This window comes from Daktulosphaira vitifoliae, unplaced genomic scaffold (genome assembly GCF_025091365.1).
Source record: "Daktulosphaira vitifoliae isolate Bord-2020 unplaced genomic scaffold, ASM2509136v1 Scaffold_1, whole genome shotgun sequence".
In the NCBI taxonomy this organism is placed as follows: Eukaryota; Metazoa; Arthropoda; class Insecta; order Hemiptera; family Phylloxeridae; genus Daktulosphaira; species Daktulosphaira vitifoliae.
Genome location: NW_026099572.1, coordinates 83,021,494 through 83,038,941, shown reverse-complemented (window position 1 = coordinate 83,038,941; position 17,448 = coordinate 83,021,494). Strand labels below are relative to the sequence as shown.

Sequence of the window (17,448 nt, the reverse complement as noted above, 5' to 3'; positions counted from 1 at the left end):
TTTGAAACGCAATGTACAATTAACATTTGCAAAATGTGCACTAGGGAAAAACGATTTTTTAGATAATTTGACTAGAGCTGATAATTATTTCCAATGAGTTTCAGCAGGCTCAGTGGACGTTTGCAAAATAAAGAACAACATTATTGTACAAGTAAAAAATAAACTGAATAGTAATTATTCTTGCTCAACGTTAGGAGTTGTCCTTACGTCGTGCCACCTGTTGTACAGTACGTGCGCTAACTGTAAAACTTGAGATTTTTCTTGAGCGAGTTATCGTTTTCTGACGTTGTAATGATGTGTGTCACATTAGTTAAATATGACATTATTATTATAATTATGTTTGTTTGTCGTTCTGTCATGTTCTGAGCACCTAATTGTACATGCTGGTTATACTTAACGTTTACGATATATGTATATTTTTTATGATTTATAATGTAAAATAAATACATCCTTGGGGCGGCGGAGTAATAGTATTGGCCGATTTCATAACATCTGCGCCCCATAAGAATAACAATGAAGACAAAACTTCTATTAACTGTCGCCGTCCGTTGAAAATATCAATGAAATCGATTTGTTTTCGAATGTGCTTTAGACGATAAAATTTTAACGAAAAATCTCGCGCTACAATATGATCGAAAGTGGCAAATAACAAAACAAGATTTTCGCATACTTGGCGTTATCAGTTTCGAGAATAAACGTCTGTGACACGCAATTGGTCAACGAAAAATCGCACACTAAACGTTAATCTTTCACGTTAATGTTATCAACAGTTGGTTTCTGCGAATGTTACATTGTTGTTATTCTAAATAGGTATAAAACATTTGCCATTCAAAAACGTCGTTTATAATTATTGGCAATTTACTTTTTTCTGCCGTCCGGAAAAAATAACGTACTTGCCAACGTTTTATAAACATTCCTCTGTCGCGACGGCCAATGATTATAAAGCCAGCGGACAAAGTAACTCGGCTTCCGTGGATTTTAAAATGCACTCACTTATTAATTAACGGTTTATTGCAAATTTCATTTGAAAGAAGTTCTGTTGGAATTCGTCTGTCACTTATATGTTTTCAAACCGGCTTGAATCACACCTCGTTTTTTTACCGAATTTGTTCGGTCACGTCATCTATTTCATACAATTTTACTTCATTGATTGCCGTTAATAATTATGTCGATATTTAAATGATATATGCACTTTCTGTTGGGTCGCTATGGCTCTGAAATTGGACCGCAAAAGGGTAAAACAGAAAGAAAATATTGCGCCAGTGTAATTACGGCAAAGTCGACAACCATTTACTTTTTAATCATTTTCAATACGTGTATTTAGTTTTGCATTAGACACTTGTATTATCGTTGTCTTAGGGCGAACGTCTTACCTTTACTGCGTTGAGAATCACATATTGTCTATTAAGATGTTACCACTATTATCAGACGATAAACTGTTCTGTGTGCGGGTCCTACACGACGTTATTGGAAACCAATTTCCGGTTTTTTCGCGGTCAAAATAAAACAACGCGCACCTTCTTGTATCCCACGCTACACCCTCCTATGTTATGGACATAGAAATATGATGTTTATTAATGAAACGATAAAAAATGTATCCACTTTATGATGATGTCCTGTAGACATTCATTAGAACGCCTGTTGTCGCAATCACATTTAGGCGGTGTAAAGTGACAACCAGTCGTCTCGTTTTGCGTGGAAAACTTTTAGTAAAATACGACTGAACTCATCCACGTGTTTCTCAGTATCATTTCTTAATGCAAACGTCATTCTTTTGATTACTTTCACTTTACTGTTCGAAAGGTCCTAAGCGATCATCGCATAACTTATTTGCCTCCGAAAGATAAAAATCCCGGTCAAGAATTTTTTTTATTCAATCCGCCACCATGTTGATGACCCCTTCCTCTCCTAACAGCCTTGTCGCCCCTTTAAAGCGCGATACTGGTTTTCTTCGATCACGTTTTCTTCGCGAATTCCAGCACAGTCTATTTTATTAGACTCGCTTGGCGTTTAGACATCACAGACGTTGAAAACAAATAGCGATACCATGACAAGAAAAGGAAAAAAATATTTACTCTTTTTTTTTTTGTACATCTATACATAGATAAGTGTGACAGAATTTTACTAGAATCAATAGTGAAGAATGAATTGAAAAAAATTACACAATGCAATTCGTACATTTTAATGAACATGTGTATATGTAAAATAATGCATATAAAGAAACATTAATCTTTTAAGTATTGATTTTGGACAACTATAGTTTGGACTATAAATAAACGTTTATATGAAAATTGTAAAAACGTTGAATATTTTAAGAATAGATTTCATCAAATTTATCAAATGTGAATGTCAATATGCTTACTGAAACAATAATTTTTTTGTTAAAATGGAATTAGCATAATAAATTATTTTGACATGAAGACAAATGAAATCAAAATAAAAATTAATCATTTCTAAGAAAACAGCTTTAAATGTATATTTCTTTAACATGGATAAGAATCTTAATGATAACATCATATTTTTTTGTTTTTGTTAATGGCTTGCAAGAATAAATATCAATTTAAACATGTGACGCCATGCCTTGTTTTAAAATTTACAATAATTTTATTTCTTTTAAGAATAAAATATTAATTCTAAAGTCCTTTCTTTATACCGTCGAAATGATTCTTTAAAATAAATAATTCATTATATGTGATGAGTTGTGTTATTTTAAAATTACTGAAGGTTGTATGAAAATGATTTACGTTTTTTTCAGAAAATTCTGAATTGTTTTAGTTTCTCGAATAAAAATACACACATTTTAGATATTCATAAATAGTTCATTACATTACTAAAAAAAATACAATTTTTCGGAAAGGTTAAATTTTTTTCTTATAATCATTTCAATCGTCAGGAAAAACAAGTAGGGAAAATTCCGTACTTATCAACTTTTTTTTCAATTGTTGTGTTACGTTTGGAAATGACCGGTGCAATTTTTTAGTTAAATTTGGTCATGGCTGACTGTACACAGTCTATCGATTGCACATTTATTTCTTCAGATTGTTTACCGAGAAGTCGCTTTATATAAAATAAAATACATTAGCTGAGTAAACGCAATCAATATCGTTGTTCGAGTTTGTTTATAAATTATGTAGTCGTTGTAATGTTTTCGTTACGTTTTTATGTCACGTCCACACCCAAAATGTTCACTCGAGAATCGTTTAAAAAGCTAAATTTTTATTTTTTCGGCTTAGCAATTATGGAAATAACAACAATATAATTTCCCACGGACCGATTTTATAATCATTGTTATTGAATTATAAAACTACCAAAACTCATTTGAAATTGACCTAATAAATCATTAGAAAACATTTCGATACCTTTAAGGTAATATGTCCGCAAACGGCCATTGGTTTTTATTTTGAGATCTTATACGTGTTTAAATATCGTTAGTTATGTAAATATACACAATTTAATTTCATATTTTTATTGAATTATCGCCAGTGTTTCCGCAGAGAAACCTTATAAGATTCGTAAATAATAAGAAAAGTTAATAAATGGAAGATAATAGTATTGTCATTAAATTGATAATTTATGGATCGTGTTGTTCGCTGACTTGGTATTTTAAAACAAATATTGAATACAAATTGTCTGATTTCGGCTCTGTTTGTATACTCGACGTGGGAAGACGTCTGACTGGCTATTATTGTGCATTTACATGAATATAGAATTATTGTTTTTGGTGTAAAGTGGGTCAACAAATTTTTTTCACTAAAATCAACTTTACGCGCACTCATAAACGAAATAAAACAAATTCAAATATTTAATTAGAAATATCAAACAATAATTAAAAATAGTATCATCGATGTCAAACTACAACTATAAAAAAAAAATCTAAATTCAGGTTTTTGAATACCATAAATATTTTACATTGTCAGTGTCGATCTGTACTGTAATGGAAAACCTATTGAAACCAGTAGATCGACTCTATTGAAGTGATGTCAGTTAAATGTCTACGAAAATACACCTTTAATGTTTCATTACGTATTAAGTAGATCATCGTCACTTGTCCAGATCGATAACTTTTATTTTATATTTGAAAATCTATCCGAAATAATACGGTACTTATTGGATGTATACACGGAAAATAATTATGGTTAGGTTAACCATTTAAATGGTCACGGTATCCCAAAATTTAGTGTTAATATAGCGACAGCTATGCACTATGGTTAAAATTACCATGCTTATGTGGTTAGTATCCTATGGTTGTTATAACTATATGACATAGTTGTATGGACTTTTGTTGAATAGGTTGTAGTAACCTAATGAAANATTGTCAGTGTCGATCTGTACTGTAATGGAAAACCTATTGAAACCAGTAGATCGACTCTATTGAAGTGATGTCAGTTAAATGTCTACGAAAATACACCTTTAATGTTTCATTACGTATTAAGTAGATCATCGTCACTTGTCCAGATCGATAACTTTTATTTTATATTTGAAAATCTATCCGAAATAATACGGTACTTATTGGATGTATACACGGAAAATAATTATGGTTAGGTTAACCATTTAAATGGTCACGGTATCCCAAAATTTAGTGTTAATATAGCGACAGCTATGCACTATGGTTAAAATTACCATGCTTATGTGGTTAGTATCCTATGGTTGTTATAACTATATGACATAGTTGTATGGACTTTTGTTGAATAGGTTGTAGTAACCTAATGAAACGGTTGTATAAGCCATACGTTATAGTTAACTTAACTATACGTTTGGTTAAGCCTACCAAACTAAATTGTTGACTATTTGTTAAATGTTACCGCATTTTTAGGGTATTTTTTTGTCATATACTACGTATAAAATAATAATAATATGTGTTAATAGTTTCGATAATAATTTAAGAACTTTATAAAATATACTTTATATAACATAAATAGCGCATTAACAATCAAAACCGAATAGCGCATTAATTAACATATCTTTGTACAAATTATAACAGTACTTACAAACAATAACAAACGCTAAATACCATTTTTATTTTATATTTGTTGTCCAGTTATCCATAATAATATGGTCGTATTACCTATACTATATAGTTGCTCTAACTAAATACTTGGGTAAAAATAACCATGTATAATAACTAAATTAATTTGGCTGATCCAACCATACGTTACTAGGTAGAACTACTGACAAAGACAGTTGCAAATACTATAATATGGTTCTCCTAAACATTTACCATACCAAAATCATTTTTTTTCGTGTATTTTCCTCCGTTTTTAAACATTATTTTATCGTAGACAATTAGACCTTTGATAGTTTTGATTATCAAAAAGTTCTATTAGCGTTCTAAATTTGAGTCACAACGTTTGCCATGTCTCCGAATCTGTTTGGCATTTTGGAACAACCTAACACAGTATTATATTCGAAAATAGCGATATTTTTATGCGATTTACAAGAAGACGGCAAAAAGCCCGTGTTATTAAATAGAGGCCTCTCCCAAATTCAAAGCAGTGTAACATTATGTTTTTTAGTTCCACCGAATCGTTTTACTTTGGCAAAGCAGTTTATCGCGTCCTTGTGCTGCCCAAAAACGGTAGGGACTCCTTAAATGGCTAAATACTCGATAAAACACTTGGATGTATGATGCCGGTTTATATCATCATCGCTTTATGCATAATAATGACTTGGCGATAACGCACTACTATTATCGCCACGGATTTTTTTATTCAATTCGACAAAGGCGCAAAACAAATGTATAATGTCCATTGCAGTCATTTGTATGTCAATGAAAGCGTTACGATTAATTCGTAACCGTTGGATTATTTTTCATCGAGTCCGAGTGTATTTATAACAGTTCGATATTGTGTCGTTTCTAAGTCTCTAAGCACTCTTCGAACGCAACGGAAAAAATATTAAAGGAGTAATTTAATCGACAGGCGTTTCTATCGACCAATAGTTTCCAATAATTAAAAAAATCCGCGCCAGTAGTCCACGTCTACTCGTTGCGACGTAAATTCTAGTCGTGTTTTATCTGATTATTCACTTTTATGCAAAAGTCTGCCGAGAAATTCGCGGCAAGCAATAAATTCTTGTCTCGTTGAAACATGTAAGCCAATAGTATTTACCACAAACACGATTCCATTCATTGAGCAACATAAATTTACATTTGTAATAGTCGCCAATCAGACGATTCCTTTAAACCTAATGCACACCGTGTGTCAAATGCCTGTCGTATCTGTTTCGATGACATTTATCTGCTCTACGAATTTGTCGAAATCGCAATTTTCGGGTTGTTTATTGGCTGTAGTGGGTGTGTGTTTCATAGTTTTTCTGCTTTTAAATTCGGTAGACGGTATAATTCTGTACTCGTTACCGAGTAAGCGTGTTACCAATTGTTAATTACAAGTCATAGCTCGTTAAAATTCATCATTGCATAAGTTGTAAAGTAAAACAAAACGTTTTCCCGAGACAAGACAACGAAAACCCGTTTGACATTGTTTTTTTTATATCGTGTTCTCTTTAAAAAGAATGACACGGACAAAAAAACCATATATATTTATACTTTGACGCACGCGGATCATTTTTTCTTTTTTTTGGTCTGACCGAAATCAAGTTTTTTAAGACCCGTGCGCTTTTTACCGACATCGCCATATGGTGACGTCGACTCGCGCCAGTTAAATTAATTACGTACACGAAACGGCGGCGGCGGCGGCGTTTCTTTCCACTACTATTATTATGATTATTTCATTACAAATGATAGTAATATTTCGACGGATAATTGAGCGGCCGCTACGGTGTCCAATCGGCTGAGGTGGCCACGCCTTAGCCACCGCCGGGTACTTAACCTGGACGGAGCCTCTCTAATGATCTATTAGAATTTGAATCCGGCGAAATAAAAACTGTGGCGGCAACTGGCGTGCGATCGGTAATGTAGTCGCGTGTGATGGCAGCGCCGCGTTGTACGGACTTGGACAAAAATGTTACAAAGTCCAAGGAAAAATCTATTATGGCACACAACGCTGTCGCGACTGTCCACTATGACATGACATACGTTTGTTTAACCACAAAAACTGTGCAATCACTACTACGAACGGAAGAACTTAATACTTCAGATAAATTTCTACGCTCTGAAAGCTGAAAAATGTATTTATGTCATCAGTTACACATTTTTTCCAAATAAATTTCATAATCCATTAGGTATTGTCTATTTTGTCAGTTATTTTACACGAATAAACAAATTTTAATTGTCACAAATGTAACATACATACACCAAAAACTCAACTGCGTTTTTCAATAAGAAAAAAAAAACTTTTTTTTTTGTCTCGAGCCCCATGTAGATATAGGTAACATAACTGAACAACTATAATTTTATTGTTTATGCCATTTTCACTTTGTTTTTAATTTTAATAAACAAAAATACGTTCAGATATATTAATGTCAACAAATTAGTTTTTCATGAAGTTTTTAATTTCAATTAAAAATCTAAAGCTAGCAATTAAAAAAAAAATTACTTTATATTTATGAAAATGATTTGTCTTTTTTGATTTTTTAAGGGCAATTTTAGTTTATTACCGCATTAGGAACATCCATTTATTGACTATTATTTTCCCATATCGAATTCTTATTTCCGCTAGGCTTTTTTCGAAGTTGTTCTATTCACCTTCGTTATAGACTATGAAAAGTGTTTTTCTGATGGGCTTCAAAATCGCTTTTGTTAAATCATCGGAACTTTAGACATGACTAACCCTAGACATTTTTTTATATGTCTCATAGTGTTGCTTCTATTATTAAGACACTTTAATTTCGCCATTACATATTGTTGAGTGATATTGTGTTTTAAAGTTGAGTATTTTTTTTCTTCAAATGACATTTTTTAATTAAAACATTTTTCAGTAAATTTTATAAAAAAAAAAAAAAAAAGTAAATTTTATAAAAAAAAAAAAAAATCAAGTTTATAAAGTAATCAGGTTATGCTGTATAATTATAATTTTTATTTATTAAAAAAATAAAAAAACCTGACGAATCAATTTAAAATTTATGAAATGGAAAATTATATATAAATCGGCGAACGTATAAACAATATTTTGTTGACTTAAGCAAATACGTTGTTCAAGTTTAAACACTATAATGTTTATTTATGTACAATAAAGAATCTTTAAAAAGTGGAAAATCTGGTTAATAACACACATTGAAGTAAATGAGTCAAACCAAGAGAAAAAAATGAATATTGTTTGCGCCTATAGCATATTTTTAAATCGTCACTGCGATACAAATCAGCGGGTGAAGTATTCGTCCGTTATTAATTACCCGAGGTAAACGGTTCTGATAAATTATAATCATCTCATCATCACACAGTTGTTTGATGACCAAAAAAGTTTTCTCATACCGCGTGCCGTCGGCGGGCTGCAATAAAACAAATTGCTTTTGCTTAATCGTCGTATTGTGCAACGGGATCAGATAGCGGGCGGTTAGAATAAAAAAGTTTGTACGGTCCACATCGACGAGCGTAAATCATTTTCGCCTTCAAGAATGCAGTACTCGTGAAGTGTACACATATTGTACAGACGTATGTTCAACACTGAGAACACGGCGTGCCTTTCGATTCCATTTCGGGGGGTACACGCCACTGACAATTTGAATGACCGTTTGATTGGAACGTTTCATTAGCAGCGGCGACAACGTCAGTAGTACTTCCATGCGTACAGTGTAATTATCGCCGCGCCTGCTGATGTACAGCATAAGACATTCCACAATAAGGTGCTCATTACTGGCACATTTGGATTTATAAGAAAAAATACTTGTGTTTTATTTTTGATGTATCAACGCGTTGAATATCCAAGAGCTAATAATCTAAACCTATTTATCGTGTCTGGCACACGACTGGTAATAGACATAAGTGAATACTCGTCGACGAATTTTGTTGATATAGCGCCGAGTGTACTTGGACAGTGCAACGTGATTATGATAATTATTATATTACTACTCATTAGAAAGCGTAGTGTAGGCATCAGATTCTGCTACCGCACGCCGTCGTATTTGATAATTGTTTAAGATTGTGTAATTATTAAAGACGCATTGACGTGTGCGGCAAGTAAAACGATGACCGGTGGCAAACACTTACCTGCTCATCGTCGATTATTAGATACAATTTAAATCTATAGAACTTTTGCGCGCCGTAGTTGAAACGAAAAATTGCAACGAACTTCTTTTGCTTAAATTTTTTATTTGTTTTCTATACAATATTGAAGTTATACGTATGATTGCAATATTTTGGTATTTACAAAGAAGCAATCGATGTGTTAAAACAAAATCGTCCGTTCCAGTACCAAGTAATACGTTCATGGAAAAGTGTATGAAACAGTAAAATTTGTTTAGCAAATGAAAGTCGTGCAAACCGACGCCATCCCTCACGTGATTGATGCCATGAGATATTGTTGTTTTCGTCGAATCCATAAATGGGTTTGAACTGAAACTACGACTAATTTATTTTTAGAATATGGACGTAGTAACACATGATTAATTCAGAAATATACACTTAAAGATCTTTCAGTACCTGACATTAGTCGTCTGCAATACAAACCGATTCAACTGGAAGAAATATTCTTTGCAGATGTTTTTTTTTTAGGCACATCGTGTTGTAGCTATTAGCTATTCTTCGACTCCTTAAGCTATCGAGAGTTTCCAGTTTATCAAAATTAAATTGGCTCTTGAAATGATATCTTGTGCATGTAAACACTGACGAGCAAAACTTGTGCGTTTGTGTGTTTGAACTCGAACGACTGTTAGACATTCAACATTCCGACTTTGCACTCATGATTTGACCATATGGTTTTAATCATTTGTTTCTCACAGTGTGTGTATAATATCCCAAGCGTCTACGTCCGGCCATAAAAACGACATTTCCGTGATGTCGGCCAAACCGTTAATGATCTCTTCTACACAGGAGTAATTGTGAGAGTCATTAATAGTAGAACACTTCAAAATATATAATACAGTCAATTCACGGTCATAAATTGATTTGGGCGTTTGCGGTGTGGTATGGAATAGATGGAGATAATCGTGCAATTAGTACTCCTAACTATTGAACTTCCAAATATATGTACCGAATCCAAAAATATTAAATACTGATATGTATTGTTTTCCAATTTATAACTTGATTTTCACTCGAGATTCATCTACATCGAGTAAAAAATAGCTTTGTTCCGATGATGTACGTTTTCTGGTCTCAAGGGGCAAATTCACATGCACTCAAAGATTCTCGGATCGAATCTTACGCGCGTGTAAACCCATGTACCGTATAACATGATGACGGTTGCGTTTGGACGTGTTGCTTCTAACAAAAGACATATACAGTGTACAATGTATACTGTACGTAATACGTGCCCGTTGACGACAATATTGGCCAACGGTGTAAGCTACAGCGTAGTATTCGTCGGGGTGGACGGAGATCCACATTCCGAGTGTCAATCACGGTTCTTGTACCTATAAATAACGGCCATCCTGTTGCGATTTTTTTATATTATATATTATTCTTTACCTTTTCTTCGAAACGTTTTATTCGGATCATTCCCCGCGCTTCGTCGCCGGCCAACGATGGCACATCATCGCACTACTGCCACGGGATTCGGTCTTGGGATCGGATCGATCGGTCTGTTTTTCAATATCGATGCGTCTACCGGGGGCAGACAGTCTTTGTCTCCGATACTTTTTTCCCCCATTACTCTCTCCCGTCACCGCGGCTACATCTGTCCTGCGCGTTCCTACGTTTCTTTTATAAGAGGTATTTTTAACTGCACCTCCATTGTATGCGCAATTTTTTTTTTTTTTTATTATTATCAGTTTTTTTTTTTTTTTTATTCAGTGATATAGTAGTCGTCATTAGTCCAGTGCTGCTGCGGAGTAATGGTGGGAGGTATAAATTATGCGCATAAAAAAAAAGAAAAAAAAGGGGAATAAACTAACAATTGTCGGTATCCGTGAAATTTGTAAACAATACTCGAATCACGGGTACAGTTGTGAGTGCATACGGACCAATGTTTTTTCGCCCGTGCCAACATACCCGGAATACCGCGAGTGGCTCCATCCGTCATTAATTAAAAGCACGCTTCTTCAAAGAATGCGCGCAAAAATGCTCCGTACAGTACAGGAGATTTTCAGTCGGTAGCCATCATTATGTTTTATCGCACTGTACGCAGACCGACGCTACACGTGCAATTGGAAAGGTACGAAAAAAAAAGAGCCACAGAAACATTACGGACACTGGAATTCCTTAGATGGTAGTGCTGAAATTACAACGATCCGAGAATGTTATCGGTACTCCGGAGTAGTTGGGGGTCTAGAAAAATTTTTGGAATGGATTATTATATCCGTCGCTACCAGACAGACAAATCATGTAGGCGTTAATGACTCTGTACTCGTTTCGTCTGAACTTTTGATGGATCATTTGCAGGTTGATTTTATGTGAATAACTTTGACGTTGCATTATTAAGGTTCACAGATTTCTTCGAATAAAATTTGTTCTTATGTTGTACGAACTTGTTCCACGTCAACACATAACAACTTTTTGTGTTCCGATTTGTTTTCAAATACACAATGTCTATATGAATTATTTAGAGTGACAATATTTTTTAATTTTTACCATACTATTTATATACTTTCGGTCTTAAAATACTTGTTATGTCGAAACAAGTGAAAACCATTTAGTACCTACTAACATTTATCTAATAAAATGCATCGCTTGAGAATTCAAAAGATTCTCAACAGTGTTACTGTATCACACCTGTTGAACAATTATAACTATTATAACAATTATAAACAATGATTAATTATCACCCATTACTACAAGTATAATTTCATTTTTTCTTCTAATGTACGACTGTAGTTATTAAACACAAATAGCATTAGTTACCGCGGTTGTAGACAATATTAATATGAATGTAATTATCCTTTAGTTTTATTGAGGAACAAAAGACTATTAGTATTTTTATTAATGCGTACACTCAGAGTTGTCAAAGTTTTATTTTGGATGCTATTACTATTAATTGACTTCAAAGAAACTACGTTTAAGCATTATCATGTATATCTACATGATAAAAAGTTATTAATTTGTTCCCTCCAAAAAATGAATTGTTTTTATCTGTTTAAATGTTTTATACTTTGTTAAAATCAAATAATTTATTAAAAAGTAAAAACTCTACTATTAAAAGTTGTCAAATAATTTTTCTATTACATAAATAATTATTATTTTATATTGTCAGCGTAAAAAATTAAATAAATTAGCGAGGCAAACATTATTCAAATAAATAGGTATGGTATTTTAACACGAACATTTCTATTATTTAAACAATATTTATTTCATATAAAAATTTAATTTCTATTTGTGATATTTCTTTTTGTGAATTTACAAAAAATAATTTTGAAACGCTTTAAATTATTAATGGATCGCAACATATATCTCTATCTGTGTATAATTATATTGACATCGTTCTTATATGATGGTGATGCAATTGATTACCTTTGGACTGACTGTTTTAATTACATTTTTTGTTCTTTCTAGGAAACTGACGGGATGAGCTCAAGAGCGTCAGACAGCGGCGCAGAGTCTAGTGGCTCGGAGTCACCGCCTCCGGTCGTTGTGTCGGACGCCCGGTCACCACCGTCTTCTTCTGCAGCAGTAGCAAAAGGAGCATCAGCCGCCACATCGTCTCCCGGTAAGTCAACATACAACGGGTCGTATTCTGTTATCATTGGTTTTCCTCCGTTTATTTATTTTTTTTACTGGCGTAACTTTTTTTTTCCACTTTACGACGATATCGTTTCCGACTAAGCCTTTTATGGTCGCTTACATCGGACAACTCTAAAATAATAACTATAGAAGAAAAAACTGTATCGGTGTCTCAACGAGTCTTACTGATACGTTTGTAGAATTTAATAAAACGTCGCAGACCGCTTGGCTTTAACCGTTCCCGTTTGGTATAATGTCACGTTTTGATAGAATTCCGGATCGAGTACATTGTTGTCAGGCAACTAAAAAAATAAAACTGTACACCGGAAGCGGTGGTCAATGGTCGCGCGATAATTACGACTATACGACATAATACATGTCGGTCAATTTCTTTCTAAATATTTTCACTCGCTTTTAATATCAAAAATCAACATTATTATTTCATCGAAGAGAAATTACGGACATTTATGTGATGGTAAAAAGTAAACATAAACTTATTTGCCTCAACTTTCCACTTAAATTGAATAATGCATTTAAATATTATTGGGTTGAAATCCAATCAAGTCGAGTAAATTACCAAGTAAAAGATTTATTGAATTATTAACGATTAATGTGCAGTGTTGTGTGAAAATCATAAATACGGCGAATTCGGTAGGCAAACTAGATGCACTTAAGTCTCTCATGTTTACACCGAGTTATTAAATGCGTGCGGTCTTTTTACATGACTTAATCACACGTACGGTGGCCCCCCCGTAGTTTGTCGATATTAGTTAAGTCATTATTATTGCTACGAATTAGCCTAATCATCGGTACCGCATTGTGTTCGTTGTTTGGTTAATCTTTCTCTCGTTCGCTTTCGTTCCTCGCGTCGAAGTCACTTGGACATCGAGTACATTCCACGATGACTGGGCGGCGATATGTAAGCGGATAAAACGCAGGTGATTGGCGCGAACCCTTGAACCCGTGAAGATCGTCTATCTCGTTTTGGGGGGCGATCGCGGACGGGGTAACGATTTGTTAGTGGCGATTTTCGGGGCTGCGTCGCCGCGAAACAATGTTATTGCCCCGAGATGACAGATGTCGAGACTCGCGCCGTGTACACGCTAACAATGCCATAATATAACAATAATAGTAATATGGTAATTTATTAAATACGCACGCATTCAAACGTCAATTAAGAATATTGTTGTTATATACATGTGAGGTCGTTAATAATAATAATAACAATAATGATAAAAATATAATAATAATAATAATAATAAAAACAGTGCAATTTAAATGCGCCATTGTTAACCCGTTGCCTGTGAACCGTGTTGTTATTATTATGTGCGAGGTGTGCCTTCTGCGAACGTAGAGAAGCAACCGTTGTGATATGCGGTTAGTGTCGTCGTCGAGGTGTCAAGTATGTGTGCGTCGTCGTCCGTGACTAAGAGAATTTTAACGTGTCATTTAGAACGTACAATTGTTTGGGTTTTTGTCGAGTGAAGCAGCTATGTATGATTTTTTTTTAGAAATCATTTTTGAAATCGAGCGATTGGGTGGACAGAAAGAGAGTGAAAAGGCACAGTAAGAGCGATTTAGGCACTCAAAGGGGAAGTATTNCTAAGAGCGATTTAGGTAATCAGAGGGGAAGTATTATACTTAATGGAAGCCTTGACTTAAAGTCCAGCAGCTGTGAGGCCATGTCTGCGTTGGCACACAAATTATTTTTGAATCCTACAACAAAATTCAGTCACTCGCTGGAGTATATAATTTTAATATTATTTCAATGCGTACGATTTTTAAAACGTTAATGAAGGATGTCTGGATGGATATAATTATTATGCTATGGGTATTTGTGTCCTGCAATAATTGTTGAAATAAATCTATTCATGGATTTGAGAGACGTATAAAATGTCTGTATAGCACACTTTTGTTAATTGTTAAACTACATGTTAGTTGTTCGATAACTCATAATTACTGTGCAATCTAATATTATAAATCTAAATTTCAATTAAGTTGTTACTGAAATATTTATACATATAAATATATGTATGATAATCATTTTACTATCGTTTCAAATGTTTTAAGATTTAGATTTGTATAATTGTGTTATCTTAAATACTTTATCGCTTTCTAAATAATCAACTGTAAATGGTTTTTGAATTAATGGGACGCCCACTAAAAAATCTGATACATTTATTATAATAAAACAATTTAATTAAATATTCTTTTGGAGGTGTTAGTATTGTGGGTTTATTTTAGGTTTCAGCTTAACAGTTATCCTTATAAAATTTCTTAAAATTTTCAAGCTTTATTTATAAATTATATTTATGTAGTAATTAATAATTACCTAATATAATAATTCTTATAGACTAGATTTAATAAATATTTACTATGATAAATTAATTAATTTAAAACAATTTAAATACAATAAGTTTTGTTAATTTCAACTCGCAAAACTACATTGCGTTAGTATTTTTATGTTGTGATTGTTTGTTCAAGACAGTCTCAAAGCTATGAACTTGGAGAAAGAATAGTTTTTACCGACTAAATATATTTTTTTTGTACCTTAATTTACATATTATTCTTGAATTATTATTAGATGTGTAATATTTTTTAAATTCGTTTTTTATGTATTGTAAGGGTGTCTACTTTGTTTTTGTCAAACGGGAATACATATTTTAAATTTAATAAAATGTTTGAGGTTTTATTCTAAAATTTGAAATGACATTTGAATTTTCAACACGACATTATTTGTTTATTATATATAAAACTTTAAAGTTTCAAATTTTTGAGATAATATATGATCATAAATACAGATAGCTAATTGTTGATATCGTTATCACAGATTCGGAGCGTTTATGGCCAATTATGATTATCCTCAGATATGTTTTCTGTATTGTCAGTCGGTGTATTCATAACTCACAACAGAGTGTATTACAACCGCACTTTAAGCATATCTGTTGATAAAGTCATAATTGACAACAAATGCTGCGTATCTGCGAATAGCGAAGTGATAAAAAAACAATTTTATTTTATGTATTTGTCGTGTCTCATATATTATAATTGTATATTTTATATTATAATATTCATAGCAACTTTTAGATAATAGTTTTTGGAGTACATTATTTGACTTGAAATTAACCCGTGTATTATGTGTTTAAACTTCGTCACATTAAAAGTCTCATAAAAATATACGTATATACGCTGCAATACTCTTAATTGAAAACTTAAGATGATTACGTATTGCACGCATATTAATTCACAGCAGTACACAGAAGTCGTAATTCTGGTGTAGTCTACGGAAGTAGTGCCTTTATCGATTTCCTGTCATATTAATGAATGAAGAATGGATAGTTGATTTGGCCACTGTACCAAACACTTTATGAATAGACAAATAGCTTTGACCTGTAATATTTTATAGTTTATTAATTCACCGGATAATTTTTAATGTTATTCATAACACATTAGTCATTAGTACGTATTTTTAACTCCTCTGCCACATGATAAAAATACATCGAATTAAAAAACATCTAACTCTTCGTTTTAATTCAGTGCATCGGGTTTAATGTAAAATATGTGTTTTTCTTGACTTGTGGGTATTAGAAATGGTATTATTTTACCTGAACATTTAGCTCGTGCGTAATTGTTCAACCAACAATTAATTTAACTCGATTTCAAAAAATAAACTCGGCTATCTCTGCTCTCGTTTTTACAAATTAAACTTTTGCCGATATAAATATTTTTACAACCAGCACGTCTTAATAAAAACATTATTCCCTCCAAAAGAGCTATAAATTAGTAAATAATAGAAGTGTAAATTTTCTATTGATATTTTAAGTGTATTTTTTTATAACGAAATGTTGTTCTTGTCGATTGGTTGTCAATGAGTTTCATCTTTAACGTTTGTTTCAGGGATTTTTCGATTGTCATCCAGCAACGCAGAATTAGTGTACTCGAATTTGGCCGCCATGGTGAACTCTTCAGAAGCAGGATCACAGCAAGCGGCCGTTTTGTACCGTCTCGGTCAGTTGGGCAGACAGTTGCAACAGGCATCCGGTCAACAGCAGTTCATGTTGTCTATGTCTAACCCTCCAGCGGCGCATCAAACTCCCGCCGATCTCAGCAACAAGTCTTCCCGGAACAAGCCGTCGGAAATACAAAATCCCTAGAGAAAAAATGTTCATTCAAGAGCATACTGGACATATTGTCAATTTTAGAATAATTGTATTGTTTTAAAACATATTTATGCATCACTTCACTGAAAACAAGTTATATCATGTTTTATCATATCGATATATAAATGTATATTCTAACCAAGTTTTTGTGTATATTTATACAAAGTAAATCATGATTATAAATTCGTTTTTTAAATACATTGCACTGTGTTTATTCAAAACAACAAATTTTCATTAACCCTTAAACAGTCGCGTGGGGGTCTAGCATACCCCCACATAAATAAAAACGGATGTATTATATTGCACAAAAGGTGTACATAGATAAAAATTTAGAAGATGGTTTTTATAGTAATACTGAATCGATTTTCATAAATAAATACCTTCGAGAAAAAAATGTAAGACTTAAAATATCCATCAAAGTTGAAATGGGTCATATTGACCCCCACGCGACTTGTAACGTTATAATTTTTTTTTGGACTTGTATTTTTTTTCAAAATATCGTTTTATCGTAAATGCAATGTTATAATCGATATAATATTGTGAAATTGGAATTATGTGGATCTACCACCGACTGTGCAATTA

The 17,448-nt window shown here is 33.0% G+C and overlaps 1 protein-coding gene across 1 annotated transcript in view; it reads left to right on the top strand.

The window, feature by feature from the left end:
- Positions 1 to 17,064, top strand: part of LOC126897232 (serum response factor homolog) — a 36,767-nt gene extending 19,703 nt beyond the window's left edge. Inside the window, exons 3-4 of the mRNA XM_050670668.1 lie at positions 12,539 to 12,692; positions 16,604 to 17,064. Of these exons, the coding sequence (XP_050526625.1) occupies positions 12,539 to 12,692; positions 16,604 to 16,860 (411 nt within the window). The 3' untranslated portion in view covers positions 16,861 to 17,064. The remainder of the gene's footprint in view (positions 1 to 12,538; positions 12,693 to 16,603) is intronic.
- The last annotated feature ends 384 nt before the right edge of the window (positions 17,065 to 17,448 follow it).